At 38.9% G+C, this 24,524-nt stretch overlaps 2 protein-coding genes across 6 annotated transcripts in view; one reads left to right on the top strand and one right to left on the bottom strand.

The window, feature by feature from the left end:
* Positions 1 to 24,524, top strand: part of RNF214 (ring finger protein 214) — a 39,078-nt gene that overhangs the window by 611 nt on the left and 13,943 nt on the right. Inside the window, exons 2-9 of one of the 4 annotated variants that reach the window (XM_070490222.1) lie at positions 1,550 to 1,665; positions 3,815 to 4,325; positions 5,025 to 5,084; positions 8,119 to 8,259; positions 11,164 to 11,303; positions 12,194 to 12,274; positions 12,694 to 12,743; positions 16,985 to 18,207. In XM_070490222.1, the coding sequence (XP_070346323.1) occupies positions 1,550 to 1,665; positions 3,815 to 4,325; positions 5,025 to 5,084; positions 8,119 to 8,259; positions 11,164 to 11,303; positions 12,194 to 12,274; positions 12,694 to 12,743; positions 16,985 to 17,148 (1,263 nt within the window). In that variant the 3' untranslated portion in view covers positions 17,149 to 18,207. Of the gene's footprint in view, positions 1 to 1,549; positions 1,666 to 3,814; positions 4,326 to 5,024; positions 5,085 to 8,118; positions 8,260 to 11,163; positions 11,304 to 12,193; positions 12,275 to 12,693; positions 12,744 to 16,984; positions 18,208 to 24,524 lie in introns of those variants that run through there. The other 3 variants (XM_070490221.1, XM_044753715.2, XM_044753716.2) reach the window with 3 other exon arrangements.
* Positions 18,189 to 24,524, bottom strand: part of BACE1 (beta-secretase 1) — a 44,953-nt gene continuing 38,617 nt past the window's right edge. For both annotated transcript variants that reach the window (XR_011495680.1, XR_011495679.1), the window contains exon 10: positions 18,189 to 19,902. The gene's annotated coding sequence lies outside the window, so the exon portion shown is untranslated. The remainder of the gene's footprint in view (positions 19,903 to 24,524) is intronic.

Here is a 24,524-nt window from a genome sequence, read left to right as displayed (position 1 = left end):
GTGCGTCCCGTCCCTCCCCCCTTGCCTCCCGGGGGCGCGGCGCGGGAGGGTGTGCGGGGCGGCGCGGGCCGGGGCTGTGGCGCGCTGGGCCGGGGGCGCGGGCGCGGCGGGGGGCGTGGAGGGGGCTGTGCGCGCGGGAGCGAGGGTCCTGGCCTAGAATGGGCCGGGGGCTGGCACCGGGCCGGGGGCCCGAGAGGAAGGTGCGGAGGCCCTCTGGCTGGAGGAGGCGGCCCGCTCAGCTAGTCCCTTGTCGAAGGCGGCCGGGGCCACCGGCGCTGTTTCCCCCATTGTCCCCTTCGCGGCCGTCTCCCGTTCTCCCCCGAGGACCCGTCGCTCCCGGCGTCGCCGCGTCGCTGGTGGTCGCCGCCAGGCTGCGGCGCGGGGATTCCCTGGGCACCCTCGATTTCTTGCCCCACGCTGCAGCCTCCGGCTAAACGGACCGGCCCCCTGCCCCTGGGGCTCTCGGGCCTCAGAGCTGCCCGTCTGACCCATGCCCTGTGCTGTCAGGGACCGGCCACCGGGGAACCCCCGACCCGGGCTCTGTCGGGGCAGGATGTTTGCGCCTGAGGGAGCAGTCATGGCGGTTTAGAGCCCATTTTCTCCTCGGAGCGTTGTATCATGGGGGAAACTGAGGCACAGAGGCTCTCTGGCTTGTGACTGAAGTGTTGACACAGCCCAGTCTCCATCCCTGCCCCGTGCGCTCTTCAGGGTTCAGGAGTATACCTGTGATGCTGTTAAAATTAAAACGAGAATTTAAACCAACCCTATCTTACACCTTCCCCCGTGAAGTAGTCTCTTTTTCCCCTTTCTCTTCACCGTAGAGGGCCATGAGTTTGTCCTACAACATAAAGGATGACCTTTTGATCTAAGAAGGTCATCTGTGCCCGTTCCCTTACTTGGCTTACCCTGTTTTTCAGCTTCTCGTTTTCATGCTAGTGTAACCAAGATTCTTAGACTCTTTGCCCGCCTTGTAGTAACTCAAGAGTCTGTACTTCCTCAGTCAGTGGTTATCAGACTTTTCCCATCTGTGGGGAACATACTGACAGTGAGCTATGTGGATTGCCCAGTTTGTTTCTTCTCACACACACAAACACCTCCGAAAAACTTATTACATTAATGGAGATTCTTTTTAATGTAACAGCCATAAAATGATTTTAAAACAAGATATTATTGATAGTAGGCTAAAAAATGTATCCTTTATCCACGGTATTAGGTAAGGTAGGTGTGTGGACCATTTGGAATATTCTTACAGAAAAGAGTCCATTTTAAATGACTGCGTTTCTGCCAGAAGTGAAAATCAAAGCTTTACACAGACTCCTAGATGTTTATGTGAATATGGTGACTCCTGATTGATGTCCACTGGGACCTATTGCGGGCAGCGGCTCTTTTAATACCCTACTGCAGAATACTCTTAAGTATTTCCTCCTGGAGCCCAACTTGGTGTTTCTTTCCTGGAACAACGCTGTGGTATGGACATTCTCAGGGGGAAAGATACATTTGTTTTGAAATTTTGAAACTTGTAGCCTGTGATTTGTTTCTGAACACACAGAGCATGATGGCAGCGTCTGAGGTGGCTGGTGTGGTGGCCAATGCCCCCAATCCTCCAGAATCTTCTGCTAGTTTGTGTGCTTCCAAATCAGACGAAGGTCTCCCAGATGGTCTAAGGTAACGTGGATTCTTGACTGGGAAGATTTCATTTGGGTAAAGTAAAGGGCTTTCGAGATGGGCTTCTTGTGGGAGTACAGTTGGTCTTTCCTCTTTTTGTTCTAGTGGCACTGCACTAGGTTAAGCTTTTTAAAGGTAGGGATTGTCTCATCTGTATTTGTGTTTCTGGTATGAAACAGCATCTGACACTCAGCAGGCATTCTAAATGTTTGTTGAATAAATAGATTAGAATACAGGGGATCAAACTCATCCAAAAATGCAAATATTTCCCCACCCTGTCCTACATGGACTGTATGTTCATTTAACTATATGTTTTTATGTGATACACACATATGTTTACAGAAGTCTTCTGTATTACATAGATACGTAGATATACATATACACATAGACACATGTAAATATAAATACACACACATATATGGTTGTGTTTGTATTTATATGTCTGTATCTATCTTGTCTGGATAAATAGGTAGCTTTGTTAATATGGCTTACTGCCTCATCTATATATTTTGCCTTCCATCTAAACTCTGGAGGGCAGGAATTATTACCCAATCTTGCATCTTACAGTGCTTAACACATTGTTATGTACAATGTCCTAAATTGACTGTGTTTTCCACCTCAACTCTTTTCTAGAGTACCTAGGACCTAAAAATAGATAATACTTCACTAACAGCTTTATATATGCTAACACATTTAATCCTCATAACAATCTCAGGAGGTAGGTGCTAATATTGTTATTCCCATTTACAGGTGAGGAAACTGAGACAAAGAGGTTAGTAACTTGCCAAGGTTACCAGGCTATGTTGGAGTCAGGGTGTGAACCCAGACTCGTCTGACTCCAGAGTACTTAATAAATAGATTTGTTCAAATGAAGAGAGGTTTGTTAGTGAGCGGGTAATGGGGAAGAATGTTAAGTAAGTTTACCCATAAACTTCATTTTACAAGTAAAATCAGCCACATACTACCGCTACTGCTACTACTACTAGCAGCTAAGGTCGCCTGAGTGTTTGCTATGTGCTGGGCCCTATACTAAAGACTTCATATGCATTATCTCATGTAACCCTCACAATAATCCTATTAGATAGGTAAATGAAGTTAAGTAACTTGCCCAGAATCCAACAACTTCTAAATAGCTGTCAGGCTTCACACCCAGGTGCTGTATATGCCCACGTTTATAGTTAAATGTCCCCCCACCCTCCAGTTAACTCCCAGTAAGGAATTAGCTTAGAGTGTTTATAAAGATTTTCATATCACAAGATGCTGTCTCCATTGTTTTATTTGAACAGCTGATACTCTTGAGGAAAGAAAGGCACAGACCTGAAGCTTCAGACACTGCTAGTTCGGGTGCTTAGGGGCATCAATTGACAGAATCAGTTTTGAAAAAAAAGGGGAAAGAAATTTAACACAGATTTAGTCATTAGTCTTGGGTGAAAGATTTACGGTTATAAATGTTGGATGTTATTGTCAATAGATTTTAAAGATTTCTTCAAAAAGCAATATGTTAAATGGCTGTGACAAACATTGAAACAACTATCCCAGGGTTATACTTGTGTATACTTGTCATCTGGGATAAAATTTCTACTGAGAGCTTCGATTTTGAATTCAAAGTTGTCTGTACTTCAGACAACTTGAAGTGAAGATGCTGTGCTCTGGAAAACTGGTGAAGAACCTAAAAAAGTGGTTCTGGTCAAAGATCTGTGTAATGAATTTGGATGCTTATTCTTATGAAACGTGAGAGTGGAATAAAAATATTTCTAAATATTTTCTTCATTCGAATATTATGTGTAACTAAATTCTTACATATAACTTAAATGAAATATTCTGACTAGCATTAGGCTGTTTCATCTGCATCCCTAAAAGTTCTTCAAATTGGCCTTTAAAATTTTGGGGGGTCTTCAGTGTGGTCGTTTACTGTGTTGTCATTTACCGTAGACTGTCTCCAGAACCCAGGTTCTTAACTGCCGAGCTGTACTCCCTGCATGTGAGAGAAAAATAACTGGATAGAAACTAAGTTCCTTTCTGTTCTGATAATTTGGGGGGTTGTATAGTGTTGTTTTGTTCTTCTAGTGGTTATGGTAAAAGTATTATATATTTTATCCTCTTTAAGATTGGATGAAGAGAGAAACTTTTTATCTTATGTTTTCGATAGCCCCAAAGACCCTGCACAGAAGCACAAGAACTCGCCTCTGTCGAGTGTAAGTAGCCAAACGATAACCAAGGAGAATAACAGAAATGTCCATTTGGAACACCCAGAGCAGAATCCTGGTTCATCAGCAGGTGACACTTCAGCAGCGCACCGGGCGGTTTTAGGAGAAAACTTGATAGCCACAGCCCTTGGTCTCTCTGGCGGTGGGTCTCAGTCTGATTTGAAGGACGTGGCCAACACAGCAGGAGAGGAGGGGGACACGTGCCTCCGGGAGAGCCTCCATCCCGTCACTCGGTCTCTTAAGGCAGGGTGCCATACAAAGCAGCCTGCCTCCGGGAATTGTTCTGAAGAGAAATCCCCACAAGCCTCCATCCTAAAGGAAGGGAGCAGGGACACAGGCTTGGATTTCCCACCTGTAGTGCCTCCAGCAAATGGGGTTGAAGGAGTCAGAGTGGATCAGGATGATGATCAGGATAGCTCTTCCCTGAAGCTTTCTCAGAACATTGCTGTACAGGTCAAGTATCAAGTTTCTACTACTAAATGGAATTTGGGCTTTTTATTTTTTTATTTTTTCGAGGGTAGGAGATGTTTCTTTATAGTTGGTGGAGTACTACTCTGTCTTCTTTTTTTTACTGGCAACTATCATACTATTTTCATACAGTGCTATGCGATGACTCCATTCTGGTGTTCAATAAATAATACAGCCAGGAGCTAGTGTCTAATTGTGGTGACTAGGAACTTTATGACCTACATATAATCTCTTTCACCAAGTAGTCGATGAGTGTAGGTCATTAGCATTCATATTTCCCATCTTTGTCCTTGCAGGAGGAATCCTTGTTAATTCTCTGACCTACATCTTAAGAACTGCAGCATATCCTGCCTTCTACTAACTGCTGTGCTTTGTCATAGGAGGAAAGATGGGCAATAGGTTGTAGGGGGCAAAGTTCTTATCTCAGTCTTGAGAGTGTCCTTCAGTCAGTTTTTGGGTCTTGTTTAGATTATTTTGTGGGATAAATGCTTAATGCAGTATGGATGTCAGTGTCTGTCTGCTAGACCTACAGTGCTTGTCTTGCTATGAAACTGATAAGTGGAAAGAGCACAAAGTTAGCTTCTTAGTTACTTGCGGCAGATTTCTAGGTGGAAGTACTAGAGTAATTCTGCCTTTTAAAATATTTCTGAACAGTTCTGAATATAATTGTTTCTTTCTTTATAGACTGACTTTAAGACGGCTGATTCCGAGGTGAACACAGATCAAGATATTGAAAAGAATCTGGTAGGTATTTAAACCGTCATTGTTGATATATGAAACCATTAATGCGGAACATCTAGAGTCACATCATCTCAGTTGGAAAAGGTGCAGGAATGTCCTTTATAAAATCCCCCACAGACGGTCAGCTAACCTCTACTTGATTGCTTCCAGAGATGGGAAGCTTACTCCTCACAAAGCAGCCTAGTACATTTTTACAATAGCTCTTGTTGTTAGATCTTATTCTGAGGTGAGGACAGAACCTCTAGAACTTCTTGTTAGAGTTCTCTCTTGAGCCATGTATAGTCAATCTGAATCCTCTTTTACTTGTTAGCCCTCCTTATATGTGAAGTTTTTTAATGCCTCTTCCTCTTACCGTTCAAGTCTGAACCTTTCCAGGTAGAATATCCGCAGATGTTTCTAACGTTCTTCTTTTCTTCACTGATTTGTTTCTCAGTCCTCTCGTCATCCTGGTTACTTTTCCACCACGTTCACACGTAGACATGTTCCGTCTTATCAACGTTTCTTTTAAAACATGATCCTGAGGACTAAAGGTAGTAATCCAGATACAGTGTGATTACTTCACAATACGATGGGACTCTCGTTCTCTCTCATTCTGGACACTATGTCTTAAGCTCACGTTGGCTTATTTGGGCAGTCTTGTCACACTGTTGAGCTTTCAGTCAAACTCCATCAAGTCTTTTTCTCGTGTGTTGTTTAGTTGTATCTTCCCATTTTATTCCTAGGTAATTGGTTTTTAAAACTTAAAGAACTGCATTTATTTATTTTTGTCAAAATGGTCCCCTTGATCTGTTTCTGGCATCTTGCAGCAAAAACTTCTGTCTCTTAAGTGTATGGATATCTAAAAGTCTATTTTTCAAGAGAAGGGATAATCCTGGGAAGGGCAACCTGGGATCAGGAAGAGGTCTTTGGGGTAAAATGTGTTAACTGAGTGGAAAAAAGAGGAAAGGTGCTTGTAGCAACCATTATGATAAGAAAGTGGATATTTGATGCAAGTTGAAGAAATTGAGGGACAGATGGAGTACGTTAATCAGATGAGGCCAGTAAAAGTTTTAAATAGAGACTAGCAACTCAGGAGTTATTTATAACAGGCAAGTAAAAGGATCCTAGAGATGAGAGACTTGATGGAGATGTGCTGGTTGGAAACCAGGCCTGGAGAGAACCTCCATGGAAAGGGGGAGGAGTCACCTTCCTTGAGCGCTTTCTCTAAGCACTTTACACAGAGTATTTATTTTGTCTCCACAGTTGTAAGGTGGGGTTTGGATGACTATACGGCAACTGAAGGGGCCAACTAAGAAGTTATAGATAAGCTTTAGTATCAGTCTGAAGCAGGGGTGGCAAGCCATTGGGCCAAAAGAGGCCCAGGATTGTGTTTTGTTTGGCTGTATTCTTTTGGGTCGTGGTCTGGTTCACATTGCTTTTAAAAAAGCACTGGAACTAGGCAGGTATTAAGATTAGTGGCAATACAAGAAACTTGGTTCCTATTTTATTTGCTACCCTTTTCATGCATTTATAGTCATTGCCCACTGCCTGCATTTGAAATTGTGACTCCTCGTTCTCAGAACGAAATAGCCACTGATGAAACAAAGTACTAATGTGTAACAACCATTTGGCTTGTTGAGATGAGTGAATCTGATCAAGTAATTTACTGTATGCCTTTGAGTTATCCATTTGTATGTACTAACAGTATGTACCTTGAGACTTCTTTCTATGAGACTAGTGTTTTTTCCTCTATTCCTGTTTCTAAAGATGCATTATGGATAGAGAACGTACCATAAAAAAGTAAAGGGAGGGAGCTGCAGTTAAAAAAGAAAAGAATCCTCTAATCTACTAGTTTCATCTGTTGGTTCTTAACCTTTCTTTAACTTTTCTTGGGTTAAGGTCCTCTTTCAGAATCTTTTGAAAACTTTGAATTATACACATACACACCAATTTCAGATTGTTTGAAGACCCCGGAGGCCCATCCATATACCCCTTGTTCCGAATCCTTTAGAGATGTGGTGCTGGGGAGTCATCTGTTTGGAGAGCCTTGGTGATATTTCAGCCTAGGGACTAAGGACTAGCTTGTCCCAAAGCTGAAGTCCCATCTCGAGAGTTTATTTTTTATCATAATGTAATAAGTTTTCCCCCATTCACTTCTAAAATCTTTTCTTTGGAAATAATTATCTTTTAATGAACAAATTCAGTTTAATGCTCTGTTTAAATTTCACATGGGCTACCTTATACCAAATATATTTTCAACTGACTCTCTTTAAATCTTAGTGTCCCTGATTTACTGATGGGGGGAGGCAGGACTGAACTGTGGTCCTCAGAACCCTTCCTTCAACTCCCTGCTATATATGAGAGCTTGCTGATTTGCCCAATCTGAATGCCAGGTTCCCTAGACCTCTTTAGTGATCTGTCAGTTTTCAGTGCTAATGCATTAAGGAATCCTTTTTCTGGATGCATTTTAAGTAAGTGATCGGTTTATTTTTGCTCATTCTTTTTTTCTCTTTCTTAATAGATAATAAAATGCTTCCTTCCTCTTATTCCCTAGAGCAGGGATTGGCAAACTTTTTCTGTAGAGGGTCAGATAGTAAAAACCTTAGGCTTTGTGGGCTACATGGGGTTCTGTTGTAACCATTTCACTCTGCCATTGTAGTGTGAAAGTAGCCTGTAAGCCATTGGGTATGGCTGTGTTCCTATAAAACTTTTATTTATAAAGACAGGCCATAGGGTGCCAGTCCTCTCCTTAGATCAGTGTTATACAGTAGAATTTCCCTTAGTGATGGAAATGTTCTGTATCTGTACTGTCCAAAAATGGTACTCACTAGTGACATGTGGCCACTAAGCTCTTGGAATGTGGCTAGGTGAGGGAGGAGCCAGATTTTTTAATTTTCTTATTTTAATTAACTTGAATTTACATAGCCACATATGGCTATTAGCTATAGTATTGGGCATGCAGCCGTAGAACTCTGCACAATGCCTTGAACAGGCACACAGTGAAAGTTTCTTGCAATTAAATTGGGGAATTAAACTTTTCTTTTTTTGTTACCAATAGGATAAAATGATGACAGAGAGAACCCTGTTGAAGGAGCGTTACCAGGAGGTCCTGGACAAGCAGAGGCAGGTGGAGAATCAGCTCCAGGTGCAATTAAAGCAACTTCAGCAAAGGAGAGAAGAAGAAATGAAGAATCACCAGGTATTCTGCCTGTATTAAAATTGTCAATAAGTAAAGCTATAGTCCCTCGTCAGACTTTACTTTTGTTTCTGAGTTAATAGAAAAGCATTTAACTTTTTAATGGTTATCATAGAATTTTAAGGATAAGAAGAACTTTGAGGGTATCTTGTCCAAACTCTTACTGTTACTTTAGTTCACAGAGAAAAGGATTAATTACTTAATATATTTTGTTGACATAATTGTCAACTTGGAAAATCATTTAATTAGATTCCTGTCTTACGTTATATTAAAAAGTACAATTCTAAGTAGGTTAAAAGTCTATATATCAATACTGGAAAAAAATTTTAAATTAGAAGAAAATTTAGGAGAATATTTATAAAACCTCAAGTTGCAAGAGGTCATGGTAACCCAGGTAAAAAACCCAAAAGCCATAAAAAAATTAATCAATTTAATTACATATAATTAAAATTTGTTGGTATGGCAAGTGATACAAAAAACAGTCAAAAGATCAATGTTAGACTGAGAGAAAATATTTATAGCGCATCTGACGAAGGGTTTGATATCCCTGACATTCTGAGATTCCTACAAATTCACGGTAGAAGTCAAACAATCTAGAGATAAACCAGAAAAGCTTATGGTATTAGTTTCCTATTACTGCTCTGACAAATTACCATGGATTTAGTGGATTAAAATGGCACAGATTTATTCTCTTACAGTTCTGTGGGTCAGAAGTCCACCATGCTCCATTCCTTTCTGGGGGCTCTAGGGCAGAATACGTTTTTTTGCATTTCCAGCTTCTAGAGGCTGCTTGCATTTCTTGACTTGTGACCCCCATGTCCATCTTCAAAGTCAGCAACATTGCATCTCTGAGCATTCTCTAGCCTGATCATGTCTTCCTCTGATCACAACTGGGAAAGCTTCTCCACTCTTTTTTTTTTTAAGATTTTATTTTTTCCTTTTTCTCCCCAAAGCCCCCTGGTACATAGTTGTATCTTCTTCGTTGTGGGTCCTTCTAGTTGTGGCATGTGGGACGCTGCTTCAGCGTGGTCTGATGAGCAGTGCCATGTCCGTGCCCAGGATTCGAACTAACGAAACACTGGGCCGCCTGCAGCGAAGCGCGTGAACTTAACCACTTGGCCACGGGGCCAGCCCCAACTTCTCCACTCTTAAGGACCCATATTGTGATTAGATCGGGCGCACCTAGATAATCCAGGATTATCTCCCATCTCAAGATCCATACTGAAATTATACCCGCAAAGTCCCTTTTGCTATGGAAGGTAACATATTCATAGGTTCCAAGGATTAGAACATGGACATTTTTGTGAGGAGAAGGCTATTGTTTTGCCTACAACAATTATAAGCAGTAATTCAAAGAAGAGGAAAAGAAAATAAGTAATAAATATATGAAAACAACCTCAGCCTCACTAGTGTTCATTCATTCGTTCAGCAAATATTTTTGAGTTCCTAATCTAGGCTCTGAAGATTTAGAGGTGAACGAAATGTAGTCTCTGCCTTCATTGAATGCTTATTCTAGTCGGAGGGGACAGGCAGTAAAAACAGTAAAGAATGGGAGATAGAGAAATGCTCATTAAAATTCTTAGATACCATTCCTCCCTCTCCCCAAGAGACTGGCAGAAATGAAATAAGTTGTCAAGGGTGAAGAAAAATGAACTCTCTTCAGACATTGGTAGGAGTGCAAATTGTTATGACCTTTTTGGAAAAGCTATTAGGAACGGTCAGTTAAAATTTAAAATGTACATTTACAGCCATGCACCGCATAATGACATTTTGGTCAATGATGGACCGCATATACAATGGTGGTCCCATAAGATTAGGACCATAGAGCCTAGGTGTGTAGTAGGCTATACGATCTAGGTTTGTGTAAGTACAGTCTATGATGTTTGCACAATGGTGAAATCGCCTAATAATGCATTTCTCAGAACATATCCCCATCGTTAAGCAATACGTGACTATACCTTGACCTAGCAGTCTCATTAGGAGTCTATTCTACGGAAATAAAAGTTTTTGCATGAAAGTGTAGACATGTAGAGTGTTTATTGCAATATTGTTTGTAGTTACAAAAAAACTGGAATCAATCTGAGGGACTTTTAACAGAGAATGGTTGCATAAGTTGGAAATATATATATATATATATATATATATATAATGTGATGTTATGCAGCTGTTTTTGAGTTTGATCTGTATTTATTGACAGTATGTTCATATCAAGTGAAAAAAGCAAGATGCAGAATAATGTATATAAAATGACCTCATTATAAAACAAAAAAGCAAAGAAATACATACGTAAATATATGTGTATTTCTGTGAGAGTGGAGAAAGATGTGAAAGCATAGTACAAAACAGTTAACGCATTGCTTACTTTATGGGTGGAATTGGTGTGAATTAGGGGATGACTTGACTTTGTCACTTTTTTATTGTTTGACTTCTTATTCCAAATACATATACTTTTTTTAAATAATGAAAAAAAGAAAAAAAATAACCTTACACATCATAAAGTAGAACCTAACAAAACAAAACAAGACCAGATTTGTTGGGAGTAACAAACTCCCACCCTGTGCAAGAATGCTTTTCTCAGCATTCTTGACAGGTGTTCGTTCAGCCTTTATTTGAACAACATTAATGGAGAGCTTATTGCTTCACAAGGCAGTAAATTCCATTTTTGAACAGCTGTGATTATTAGAAGTTCTTTCTCCTGTTGAATTGAAGTCTGCTTCATTGTAACCTTTCTCCCTTACATCTAAATACTGGCTTTTGGAATTACTGGTCCGTCAGATACTTTCAATTCAATTTGAATTCACTGAGGTCAATGTGTTAATTTGTGATAGTTGAAAATAACCTTCAGACCAAAAGAACTAATTTATTTCCTTCTTTATTTATGTGTGACTGTAATTGTGTGGGACTCAGGAGATATTAAAGGCTATCCAGGATGTAACAATAAAACGAGAAGAAACAAAGAAGAAGATAGAGAAAGAAAAGAAGGAGTTTTTGCAGAAGGAGCAGGATCTGAAAGCTGAAATTGAGAAGCTTTGTGAGAAGGGCAGAAGGTAAATGATGCTGTTAAGAATAAAAACCCTGTGTGTATGTGTATGTTTGTGCATAAGGGGCAGGTCCTGTTTGTGTTTCTAGTTTCTTTTCTTTAGGTCTAATTTTTATTTGAAAAACAAGCACACAAATAAAAATCCTCCAGTGACTAGCATTTTCAGCACCCTGTATTACATTTAATTAAAAGAGTTTCAGAGATTCATTAATACCTTGAAATAATAGCAGCTAATTGTTAGGTCTCAAGTAGGATTAAGATTTTGATCTACCACCTATTTCACTTGCTTTATCTGATGTTTTACAAATTCAGGCTATAGAATACTTTGATTATATTTATTTTATTCAGCACCAAAGCAAATTTCAAGCAGTAACATTGTAAGCTGTTTGGAAAGAATAATTTAGTGGATCTCTGTCCTCTTCTGGGTACTGCAGCAAGACCAAGGTGGGCATAGAATTTGGTTACATTTTCAAGTTTCCAGATTTCTTAGTATGATCTGTTTGGAAATTAGAATAGCTGTGAATACTTTGATGATATTATTTAGGTTCTCCTAAAATGCGTTTTTATTTATCAAGACAGTCTTGGCTTGCTTTTGTGTTAGAGAGTTAAGTGAAAAGTAGCAAGCTCATTTGCTGAATTATTCTTCAAGTATGAAAGATGATAACTGTGAAAGGTCAACATGAGAAAGAATGGTTGGGAAAGGGCCTAAAGACCAGTCAATTGTTCTGCTGAGAATCTCGTGATAATGGTCAGAAGATGAGTCAGTTATCCACGATGATCCATATGCCAGTAGTTACGAAGAGTGTTGTAGGAGCAGAACACTGTACTAGGTATTGTTAGCGATCAAAACAGCAACACTACTGCCCAACAACATGGCCTCTGCTATCATCTTCACAGTCTGTGTGGGGAAGAGGAAGCATATACATGTACATGTAAGCACCTTAGCAGCAGATATCTTAAAGAGCAGAAGTTGGGAAGGTGAGTCTGTGATATTATTGTAGCACCATGAAAGATTTCCTTTTGATGTGTGCTCCTTACACTCTGTCTTCTTTACCAGCTGATTGGATAGCTACGAATGGTGACTGATACTAACCGTTTGCTTCTTATATTCTTGAAGATCCAGTTGGGTTTTTTAAGTGTATATCATAAGCGTTAGGATGATGCTTTTTGTCATTCTTTCTGTTAAATGTGGGGTTCTGTTAAATTTTTCAAGAAGTGAGGGGAAGAAGTCTCTGTATCTTTGTTCTAGCAGTGGTATAGGTTTTGTTTAGCATTCCATTAGTCATAGGAACTGTGGACACACAGATTTTGGTCATTGTATGTTAGTATGCTTGGGCTGTTATAACAGACTACCACAGACTGGGCAGCTTAAACAACAGAAATTTATTTTCTCACAGTTCTCGAGGCTGGAAGTCCAAGATCAAGATGAAGGCAGGGTTGGTTTCTGGTGAGCTCTCTCTTCCTGGCTTGCAAACGTGATTGCCTTCTTGCTGTCTCACGTGGCCTTTCCTCTGTGCCCACATTCCTGGTGACTCTTCTCTTCCTATAAGGACACCAGTCCTGTTGGATTAGAACCCCATCCTTATGACATCATTTAACTTTAATGACCTCCTTAAGGGCTCTATCTCCAAAATACAGTCACAGTGGGGGTTAAGATTTCAACATAGGTTTTGTGGGGACACAGTTCAGTCCATAACAGTCATAGTTCTCCTTCAAAGCTCGCTCTTTCATTCATTCAGCCAACATGTATTGAGTATCTACAATGAGCCAGACAATATAGGCCTGGAGGATAGAAATTCTTCAAGGAGCTTGTTGTTTAATAGGGAAGATAGGTAAATAAACAGAAAATTACAAAATAGCATAATGATACCATGATAGTCGGTGGTATGGAAACATATAGAAGAGGCATGTAACCCAGACTGGGTAGGGGGAGTCAGAGAGGGCTTCCAGAGGAAGTGATTCCAGAATTGAGTCCTAAAAGATAAGGAGAGACATGACCACCAAGCACAGTGCATGGTCCTTGGTTTGATCCTGGGTTAAACAAACTATAAAGGACATTGGAATAATTGGGAAAATTTGAATATGGAGTACATATTAGGTAATATTGTATCAATGTTAAATATTTTGCATGTGATTATGGTATCGTGTGATTATGTAGAAGGTTGTTCTTGTTCTTAAGAGATACTTGCTGAAGGTTTAGGGGTTAAGTGTCATGTGTGTACCTTTCAGACGGTTCAGAGAGGTAAATGTGACAAAAAGGTGTAATAGCTGGTGGATCTAGATGAAGACGTGTGTTCATTGTACATTCTGTTAGTTTTTCTGTTGGTTTGAAACTTTCAAAGAAAAAGTTGCAGGAGTCAGGATAGGTATAGGGAGGAATTAGCCAGGCAAAGAATAGGGAGAAAGCTATTGCAGGCAGGGGACCTATAGAGGAGAGAGAATAGCAACTGAGATGTGAGGTGGAGAGGAATGAGGCTAGTGAAGTAGTCAGAAGCCAGATCACAAAAAGCTCATATGCTGCGTTAAGGAGTTTGGGTTTATTCCTTGATAGTGAGAGATACTGAAGGATTTTAGGTGGGGGGAGTATCAAAGGATGAGATTTGCATTTTAGATAGATGACTTTGGCAGTTGGAAAATGGGTTGGAGTAGTGTAGAGATCCAGTTAGGAGACTCACCTGTCAGAGCCTGTGTTAGAATAACAGGGGCCAAAACTACAGTGGCATCCGTGGGGAGAAGTGACCGTGTTTATAAGATCTTGGGGGCAGCATTGGTAGGTGGGCAGGGCCGAGTTAGAGTAACTTCCATATTTCTGGCTTGGGAAATAATGGGGTTCTTTTATAAGATGTCTTATCTGTTTTACTCATCTTACAAGTTTCAACTTAAATTCTGCCTCCTTTGTGAAATCTTCTTTAGCCGTTTCTTCCTGAACTAATTTCTCTCTCAGAATACCTGTATGGTATTCTGCCCATTTTGCACTTATTTTTATATTATACTCTACATTTTTTTCCACCTGTGTATGTCTTGGCTGGCCATTTATATTGTAAGCCTCTTAAGGAAAAGACTAGACTCTCTCTCTCTGTATATGTATTTAAAAAAATGTTTCTGTTCTTTTGTGTTCTTTTATAAGACTTAGTTCAGTGCTATGTATCTGGTAATTATTTGACAAGTATTTGTTGAATCACTGGATAGGAAATGAAGAGAATTTCACACTGATATTATATGAAGATGAACTTAATTAATAGAAATCTGCTAAGTGCTTTGTACAGTCCTCCCTCGGGATCTGGAGAATTGGTTCTAGTACCCTCGTGGATACCGAAATCCACAGATGCTCAAGTTCCTTAGATAAAATGGCATAGTATTTGTATATGTATAACCTAGGCACATCCTCTTCTATACTTTAAATCATCTCTAGATTACTTATAATGCCTAAAACAATGTAAATGCTGTGTAAATAGTTGCTAACACTGTATTGTTTAGGGAATATTGACAAGACAAAACGTCTGTACGCATTCAGTACAGACACAGCCTCATAGAACTTTTGGTCTGTGGGGTTGGTTGAATCCACAGAAGCGGAACCATGGTTGTGGAGGCCTGACTGTACTATTTGGATGTAATCACTATGTACTTTAATGTAATTATAATTTTTAAAGAAGACACCTTGATTTGCTGCCAAAAAAGACCAAATATTCAGTTTAGTCGTGTATTTGATTGTTTTTCTCCTGGACACTTGGCTGCTTTGCCATGGATGTTGTCTTGCTTCTGTGAGAATACTTTCTAGTTCCCAGCTTGCATCCTTCAAGGTTATTGCTGGCATTAGAAAGATGAGGCTTACATGCTAGTTCTCTTGTAGGGCAGGACTTCTTTTTAATCCGCCTGCCTTTAATAGTGACTCATTGAGAAGGGAAGCAAGTGAGGCTCTTCCTGGATAAAAGCTGGTGAGCTTGTGCTTTAAAGGACGTCATCAGTTGATTCTTAGAAGTAGCTTGGGACAAGTAGCAGGAAAGCTGCAATATCAAGCAAGGTTCTTCTTTTTTTAAAATGCTCTGAGCTTGCCTGATGAACTCATGTGATAGACTGATGGGTAAGTGGCAGATCAAGGGAGTTATTGTTGGAAGCATTCCTTTGGGTGTGATATGAGTGTATGCTAAATTGAAAACGACAGGGTGCGTGAGGATTCTTTTTGGAACTTTCTCACCAAATGCTAGTTTATCTAACTGGTGCTTTGAAGACCTAACAGCTGTCTGGCAATCAATAAATCTAGGGAGAGCAGAGCAGTGAGCCAGGCTGTTGCAACATCCCGTATTTTGACCATAACTTTCAGTCCTTCCACCTTTCTGTCTCATTCCCAGTAAATGTACGCTTTGACCACATCAGGTTCTCTTTCTTGTTGATTGGCCTCATTCCATTTTCCACCTGTATTTCAGCTCCCTGGAAGCATTTCTTTCCTTAGCCAGCCTATACTCATGGTCCGTTCCTTGAGTTACTCCCTCACCATTACCATCAGTTCTCTTTCATTCTTCCGTAGTACACCAGTCCTTGCTCAAGTCAGCCACCTGACCTCTCTCTTCTTCTTATGTCTGGGCTGCTGAGTGCTTCTGGAGAAAATCTACAACTGTGTCTTGGGGCCAGAGTAAATTTATGACTTCCAACACCACCTGGGTTCTCAGGGCTTCCTCTTCCTCTGAGGACTGTCCCAAACTTTTACTTCTCTTTCTAAACTTTCTGTCTCCATCATTTCTCTCCTTAGTCTTAGCAGATGATCTTCTCTCTTCTTTCGCTGAAAAAATAGAGGCCCTCAAGTAAAACTTCCTTCAGTTTCCTAACCATCAGCAGATGCATCTGTCCTTTCTTCCTGTCCTTGTGTCTCCTGGGTGTGAATCTCAGTCCCTCCTTGCCTCTGCCACTTCTTCATAAGTGGTACCACTCTCTCCTCCAGTGCCTAAGCTGAATAACTGGGAGTCATTCTAAATTCCTCTCTCTCAGCCCCACCCACTCCACCACATCTACTTTTACCAAGTTCTGTAGATTCTTAATATTAATTATCCCTTTCTCTCCACTCACTCTGCCAGTGTCTTAGTTCAGGTTCTCATCAGTTCCCCTAGATTTCTGAGGTAGGCTACTAAACTTTCTTTGCCTCCAGTCTGCCTCCCTTCTCATTTGTCTAGCACACTGCTACCATAGAAATCTTTCTCAGCTGCAAATCTGATGGTGTCATTTCTCTGCTTAAAATCCTTCATAGTTCTATATAGTTTTTAGGGTAAAGTTTAAACTCTTTAGGTTAGTATAAGGGGTCCTCAATTATCTAGTCCCTGTTTATGTCCCTAGCTGTATCTTTTGCCACTCCCCGCAAACTACCATGCTGGTTTATAGCTAACTACTGCACGCAGTCTCCTGAACTGACACAAACCTCAGCCTCTATCATCTTGCTCTGGAAAGCCTCCCCAGATGCTGCCCTTCTCCCCTTCACACAACCTGACCATTTAGTTTAGACGACCCTCATCCAAACTCACCTAGCATGGTGTGTATACCTGTGTTGTAACTTTTACCTCTGTTGGTCTTTTTTTTATTTGACTGCTTCCCTCATTATATAGTTAGCTTCTTGAGGGCAAGTATTTCAATTATTGCTATGTAAAAAAAAAAAAATGTTAAACTTAGTGTCTTAAAACAATGATTTACTGTTGTTCACAGTTCTTTGCGTCTCAGATGGACAGCTCTGCTGGTCTCCTTTGGGGGCATTCCTGCAGTCAGATGGCGGCTGGGGCTGGAACATCCAAGATGGCTTCATTCGTATTTCTGGCACCTTGGCAGGGACACCTGGAAGGCTGGGCCCAGCTGGGACCCTGGATGTCTAGGCCTGTCTTGCTCTCTCTCTCCATGTTGTCTCAGGGCTGTTTCCTCTCCAGGTGGTCTTTTCAGCAGAGGAGCCAGATTTCTTACTTGACGGCCCAGAGCTCCTAAGAGCACAAAAGTGTGTTTCCAGGCTTTCTTAATGCATAGACTTGGAACTGGCACAGTGCTACTTCTGTGGCGTTCTTTTGGTTAAAATGAGTCACAGGGCCAGCACAGGTTTAGTGTTGGAGGGCACTATGAAGAACGTGAACCCCAGGAGGCTTGGTTCATTGAGTCGGGGGCGGGGTTCCATCTTTGGAGATTTGCGGCCACAGCAAGTAACACATCTTATTTAACTTTTTCTGCTCAGCATGTAATAGTATCTTTTAGATATGGGAAATCATAGAAGTTATATTAATAGGAGATGCATAATTAGAGATGTTTTAGAAATATGTAGGATGAATTATGAGGCAGACAGAGGCTAGGACATCACCAGTAAGCTCTTACAATAAAAGTTTTTCTTTGGGAAAAAATATAGAATAGGGCTCAGTTTTGAACCCTGAGGTACAGCTACAGTTTGTAAAGAGGAAGAGAAGGCTAAAAGAACAATCTGAAAAAGAAAGGGAAACAGTTTAGAAAGTAGTATAGGGTTTCAAAAGGGAGAAAATAGTTAACAGTGTCAGAAACTGCAGAGGAGTAAATGAGAACCAGGTCTGAATAAAGTCCACTGGTAATTACTGAGTGTAACGAACAGGGATTTTTAGGCAGGGGAATTAAATTGTTGGATTTATTTTTCCCCCAATATTTTATTATGAAAGTTTTCAAAATTCAGAGAAGCTGCACGTATTGCACATTAGTCCTCAGTTAACACTCACCGTCTAGATTCAGCAAATAACATTCTGCTAAATTTGTTTTAGCAGTATCTTCCCATCTATCCATCCTTCCACTCGTCAATCCATCTTATTTTTTTCATACTAGAGTAAGTTGTCATTACTAACTTCACCTCTAAATTCACAAACATGTATATCATTAATTAGACTTTAATATTTGTATTTCCTTTTTTGTGGTAATAAAATGTATATGCAGTTAAATACAAAAAAAAAAAAGTGTAACATTCAGTGAGTTTCAACAATGTATATACCTCTGTAATTTGAACCCCATCAAGATATAGAGAATACTGCCATTAAACCAGATAGTCCCTCGTGCACCTTCCCAGTCAGTCCTTGTCTTTACACTCCCAAAGGCAACCACTGTTCTGATTTTTACACCAAAGACTAATTTTGCACCTTCTAGAATGTCGCATGAATGAAATTGTACAACATATACTCTTTTCTGTAAGACTTCTTTCATTCAGCATAATGCTTTGAATAGTCAGTCATGTTGTCTCTTTTTATCGTCAAGTAGTATCCCTTTTGTTGATATACCACCGTTTGTTTATCCATTCTCCTGTTGATAGGCATGTAGTGGTTTCCAGATTTTGACTATTAGGAATAAAGCTGCTATGAATATTCCAATGCAAGTCTTTGTGTGAACATATACTATTTCTCTTGGGTAAATTCCTAGGAGTAGAGTTGCTGGGTTGTAGGGTAGGTATGTGTTTAGTTTTATAAGGAATGGTCAAGCATGTTTCCAAAGTGAACATACCATTTTACACTCTGCCAACAATGTATGAGAGTTCTGGTTGCTTTGTATCCCTGCCATTCAAGTGTTGTACAGTGGTATTTCATTGTGGTTTTAATTTGCCTTTCCCTGATGACTAATGATGTTGATCGCTTTTTCCGTGTGCCAATTGACCATTCATATATCTGTTTTTGTGAAGTGTCCAGTCAAATTTTTGGCCTCCCTCCTTCTTTGGGGATTGAGTTTTGGCTTTTTAATATTGTGTAGTAGAAGATTTTTTACGTATTCCAAATATAAGTTGTCAGTTATATGTTCTGTGAAAATTTTGTCCCACTCTCTGACTTAGCTATTGATTTGTTAATTGCATCTTTTTTTTTTTTTTTTAAGATTTTATTTTTCCTTTTTCTCCCCAAAGCCCCCTGGTACATAGTTGTATATTTTAGTTGTCGGCCCTTCTAGTTGTGACATATAGGACGCTGCCTCAACATGGCCTGATGAGCGGTGCCATGTCCGCGCCCAGGATCCAAACCGGTGAACCCTGGGCCGCCGCAGCGGAGCGCGCGAACTTAACCACTCGGCCACGGGGCTGGCCCCTAATTGCATCTTTTGATGAGCAGAAATTTTCATTTCAGCGATGTCTAATTTGTCAAGTTTCCTTTTATAGTTAGTGCATTCTCTGTCCTGTCTAAGAAACCTTTGCCTACTCTGAAGTAGCAAAGATGTTATATTCTGTTTTCTTATGGAAGGTTTTTCATTTTAGCTTTTGTGTTTATGTCTCTGATCCATCTCAATCAATTTTTGTGTATGGTTAGAAGTAGAGGTTGAGGTTTATTTTTTCCCATGTGGATATCCAGTTGTTCCAGCACCACTTGTTGAAAAGTCTTGCCTTTCCCCATTGGGTTGCTCGACACCTTTGCCAAAAACCGAATGACAGTGTGAGTCATTTGTATAAATAGTGGGTCTATTTCTGAGTAGTATTCTATTGCATTGAAATATTTGTCTCTCTTTATGCCAGATCATGCTGTTGTCATTAGTATAGCATTATAGTAAGTCATGAAATCATAATGCAAGGTCTTCTGCTTTTATTTTCAAGATTGCTTTGGATATTCTCGATCCTTTGCATTTCCATATATATTTGAAAAGTTGCTTGCCAGTTTCTGCAAAAACAAAAACAAAACTGGTGAGAACACAGTTGCCTTGAATCTATCAACTTGAGAGAAATTGACATCTTAATAATACTGAGTCCTCCAATCCATAATAATGATATATCTTTCTATTTATTTAGGTCTTTAACTTATCTTAGTAACATTTTATAATTTTCATTGTGCAGGTCTTATACATCTTTCCTTAAGTTTCTAGAGAAATTTATTCCTAAGTATTTTATACTCTTTGATACTATTATAAGTAGAATTAAAATTTTTAAAAATTTTCCAATTGTTTCCTACTAGTATGTAAAAATACTATTCATTTTTTTGTATCAACCTTGTACCTGCTACTTTGCTAAATTTACATATTAGTGTATTATTTGTTTTATAGAATCCTTAAGATTTTCTACATAAACACTTATGATATCTGTGAATATACAATTTTATTTCTTCCTTCACCCTTTTATTTCTTGTAAATATTATTGCACTGGCTAGAACCTCCGGTACGGTGTTGAATTGAAGTGGTAGGGTGGACATCTTTGCCTTGTTCCTGCTCTTAGGGGGAAGTGTTTAATATTTTACCATTGTTTGATGATAGCTATAGGTTTTTTGTAGATGCCCTTTATCAAATCAAGGAAGTTCTCTTCTATTCCTAATTTTCTGAGAGTTCTTAACATGAATGGAAGCTTAGTTTTGTCAAATGGTTTTTCCGCATCTATTAAAATTATCAAATGTTTTTTCTCCTTTATTCTGTTAATATGGTGAATTACATTGATTTGTTTTCAAATGTTGAACCAATTCTTCATTCTTGGGATAAACCCAAGTTGGACAAGATATATGTTATTATTTTTATATATTCCTGGATTTGACTTACTAGTATTTTTAAAGGATTTTTGTGTCTATATTTATTGAGGAACATTGTTCTGTATTTTTTTAATTTAAAAGTATTTAGTTAGCTGCTGAAGAGGTGATGTTAGAATCTCTATGATTATAGATTTTTTCTTTTTTTAATTCTGTCAATTTTTGTTATATTTTAAAGCTGTGTTGTTACAGATGTACATTTATGATTGTTATGTATTCTTGATGAATTGGCCATTTTATAATTATGAAATGTCTCTATGTGGGTCATACTTTATGTTAAAGTTTACTTTATATAATATTAATATAGATACTGCAGTCTTCTTATGCTTATTCTTTACATGATATGTATTTTTCCATCTTTTACCTACAACCTATCTACATTTTTATGTCTTGTAGACAGCATATAATTGGGTCTTTCTTTGTGATCTCTTCTGACAAGCTGCTTTTTAATTAGCGGCTTTTAGTGTTTATATATTTAGTGTAATTACAGGCATACCTCAGAGAGATTGCAGGTTCCGTTCCAGACCACTGCAATAAAGTGAATATCGCAATAAAGCAAGTCGCGGGAATTATTTGGTTTCCCAGTGCATATAAAAGTTATATTTATGTTACACTGGAGTCTATTAAGTGTGCCATAGCATTATGTTTAAAAAAACAATGTACATACCTTAACTTAAAAATACTTTATTGCTAAAAAATGCTAATCATCATCTGAGCCTGTAGCAAGTCATTATCTTTTTGCTGATGGAGGGTCTTAGAAAAAATTCAGTGTCTGCAAAGAGCAACAAAGCGAAGTGCAAGAAAACAAAGTATGCTTGTATTGATATGATTGGATTTAGGTCTTCTCTTTTACTATGTAAATTAAATATTAATTCATTGAATATTCTTTAGAATTCCATTTTAATTTCGTCTTTCCCCCTCTAGAATACACATCTGTTACTTTTAATTCACTGGGAACATGCCTCATAAAGATGAACTATGTACCTGCTGGTTATGCTATATTAGAAAGACTTGTAATTTTCTTGGATAAAGTATTTGGGAAATTTTTATACTTTTAATTGTAGAAACTTAGAATTATCACTTAGATTTTATTTTATTTTTTTTTTTTTTAAGGATTGGCACCTGGGCTAGCCAATCCTTTTTCTTTTTCCTGCTTTTATCTCCCCAAACCCCCCCTGTACACAGTTGTATATCTTAGCTGCAGGTCCTTCTAGTTGTGGGATGTGGGACGCCGCCTCAACGTGGCCTGACGAGTGGTGCCATGTCCTGCCCAGGATCCGATCCCTGGGCTGCCGCAGCAGAGCGTGCAAACTTAACCACTTGGCCACGGAGCCGGCCCCATCCCTTAGATTTTTTAAAAGTTAAATTTTTTAGATGTAATTTACATGCAATAAAATGAACTTATTTAAAGTTAAACATTTTGATGAGTTTTGACAAATTAATCCACATGTAAACGCTAACACAAAGTATAGCACATACCTATTACCCTAGAATGTTCCCTGTGTTCTTTCTCAATCACTGTCCTTCCTTCCCCTCATTCCCAGGTAAATACTGATCTGCTTTCTGTCACTGTAGATTACTCTTAGCTTTTCTAGACATTGTGTCTAACTTCTTTCACTCAGCATATTTTTGGGATTTATTCTATGATGTTGTGATGGATGTGAACTGTATTAATAATTCATTCCTTTTTTTGTAAGGCTTTATTTTTTTAGAGCAGTTTTAGGTTTCCAACAAAATTGAGAGGGACATACAGAGATGTCCCATATACTTTCTGTCCCCACATATGCATAGCCTCCACATTATCAACATCACTCACCAGAATGGTACATTTTTTACCAAGGGTGAACCTATCTTGACACATCATGATTACCCAAAGTCCGTAGTTTACCTTAGGGTTCGCTCTTGGTGTTCCACGTTTTATGGGTTTGGACAAATGTATATAGTGACATATGTCCATCATTATAATATCATACAGAGTATTTTTCACTGCCCATCCTGTGTTCTGCCTATTCACGTCCCCGTCCCCCGCCCACCACCACCTGCCCCCTGCCCAGCAACCACTGATCTTTCTGCTGTCTCCATAGTTTTGCCTTTTCCAGAATGTTGTATGGTTGGAATAATACAATATGTAGCCTTTCAGATTGGCTTCTTTCACTTAGTAATAAGCATTTGAGGTTTCTCCACGTCTTTTCATAGCTTGATATAGCATGTTTCTTTTTCGTATTGAATAATATTCTGTTGTTTGGATGTACCAAATTTTTTATCCATTCTTCTACTGGAGGACATCTTGGTTGCTTCCAAGTTTTGGCAGTTATGAATAAAGCTGCTATAAACATCTGTGTGTGAGTTTTTGTGTGGACGTAAGTTTTCAACTCCTTTGGTAAATACCAAGGAGTGTGATTGCTGGATCATATGGTAGGACTATGTTTAGTTTTGTAAGAAACTGCCACACTGTCTTCCGAAGTGTCTGTACCACTGTTCATTCACACGAGAAATGAATGAGAGTTCCTGTCATTCCACATCTTCGTCAGCATTTGGTGTTTTCAATGTTTCAGATTTTGGGCATTTTAATAGGTGTGTACTGGTATCTCGTTTTAATATGCATTTCCTTGATGAGAAATGATATGGAGTATCTTTTTATATCCTTATTTTCATCTGTATGTTTTCTTTGGTGGAGTGTCTATTAAAGTCTTTGGCCTATTTTTTAATCTGGTTGGTTGTTTTCCTGTTGAGTTTTAAGAGTTCTTTGTATATTTTAGATAACAGTACTTTATCAGATGTGTCTTTTACACATATTTTCTCCCAGTCTGTGGCTTGTTTTCTAATTCCCTTGATATTTTCTTTCACAGAGCAGAAGTTTTTAATTTTAATGAAGTCTAGCTTATCAATTATTTCTTTCATGGATTGTGTCTTTGGTGTTATATCTAGAAAGGTATTACCATACCCAAATTCATCTGGTTTTTCTCCTGTTGTCTTCTAGGAGTTTTATAGTTTTTTGTTTTACATTTAGGTCTATGATCCATTTTTAGTTAACTTTTGTGAAGAGTGTAAGGGTCTGTGTTTAGATTCATTTTTTGCATGTGAGTATCCCGTTGTTTAGTACCATTTGTTGAAGAGACTCTTTGCATCATTTTATTGTCTTTGTTCCTTTGTTAAAGATCAGTTGACTGTAGTTATGGAGGTCTATTTCTGGGGTCTCTGTTCTGTTCCGTTGATCTATTTGTCTGTTCTTAGACCAGTACCACACTGTTGTGATTACTCTAGCTTTATAATAAGTCTTGTAGTAAGGTAGTGTCAGTCCTCCAACCTTGTTCTTCTTCTTCAATATTGTGTTGGCTATTCTGTATCTTTTGCCTCTCCATATAAACTTTAGAATCAGTTTGTTGATATCCATAAAATAACTTGCTGGGATTTTGAGATTGCATTGAATTTATAGATCAAGTTGGGAAGAACTGACATCTTGACAATATTGAGCCTTCTTATCCGTGAACATGGAATATCTCTTCATTTATTTAGTTCTTCTTTGATTTTGTTCATCAGAGTTTTGTAGTCTTCCTCATACAGTTCTTGTACATAGTTTGTTAGATTTATACCCAAGTATTTCATTTTTTTCTTGGTGCTAATGTAAATGATATTGTGTTTTTCATTTTAAATTCCACTTGTTCATTGTTGGTATATAGGAAAGCAGTTGACTTTTATGTATTAACCTGTATCCTGCAGCCTTGGTATAATTGCTTATTAGTTCAAGGAGTTTTGTTTTGTTTTGTTTTGTT

Source organism: Equus asinus, chromosome 20, assembly GCF_041296235.1.
Source record: "Equus asinus isolate D_3611 breed Donkey chromosome 20, EquAss-T2T_v2, whole genome shotgun sequence".
NCBI classification, from domain to species: domain Eukaryota; kingdom Metazoa; phylum Chordata; class Mammalia; order Perissodactyla; family Equidae; genus Equus; species Equus asinus.
The sequence above is the reverse complement of the archived record's forward strand: the minus strand, read 5'-3'. Positions and strand labels throughout refer to the sequence as shown.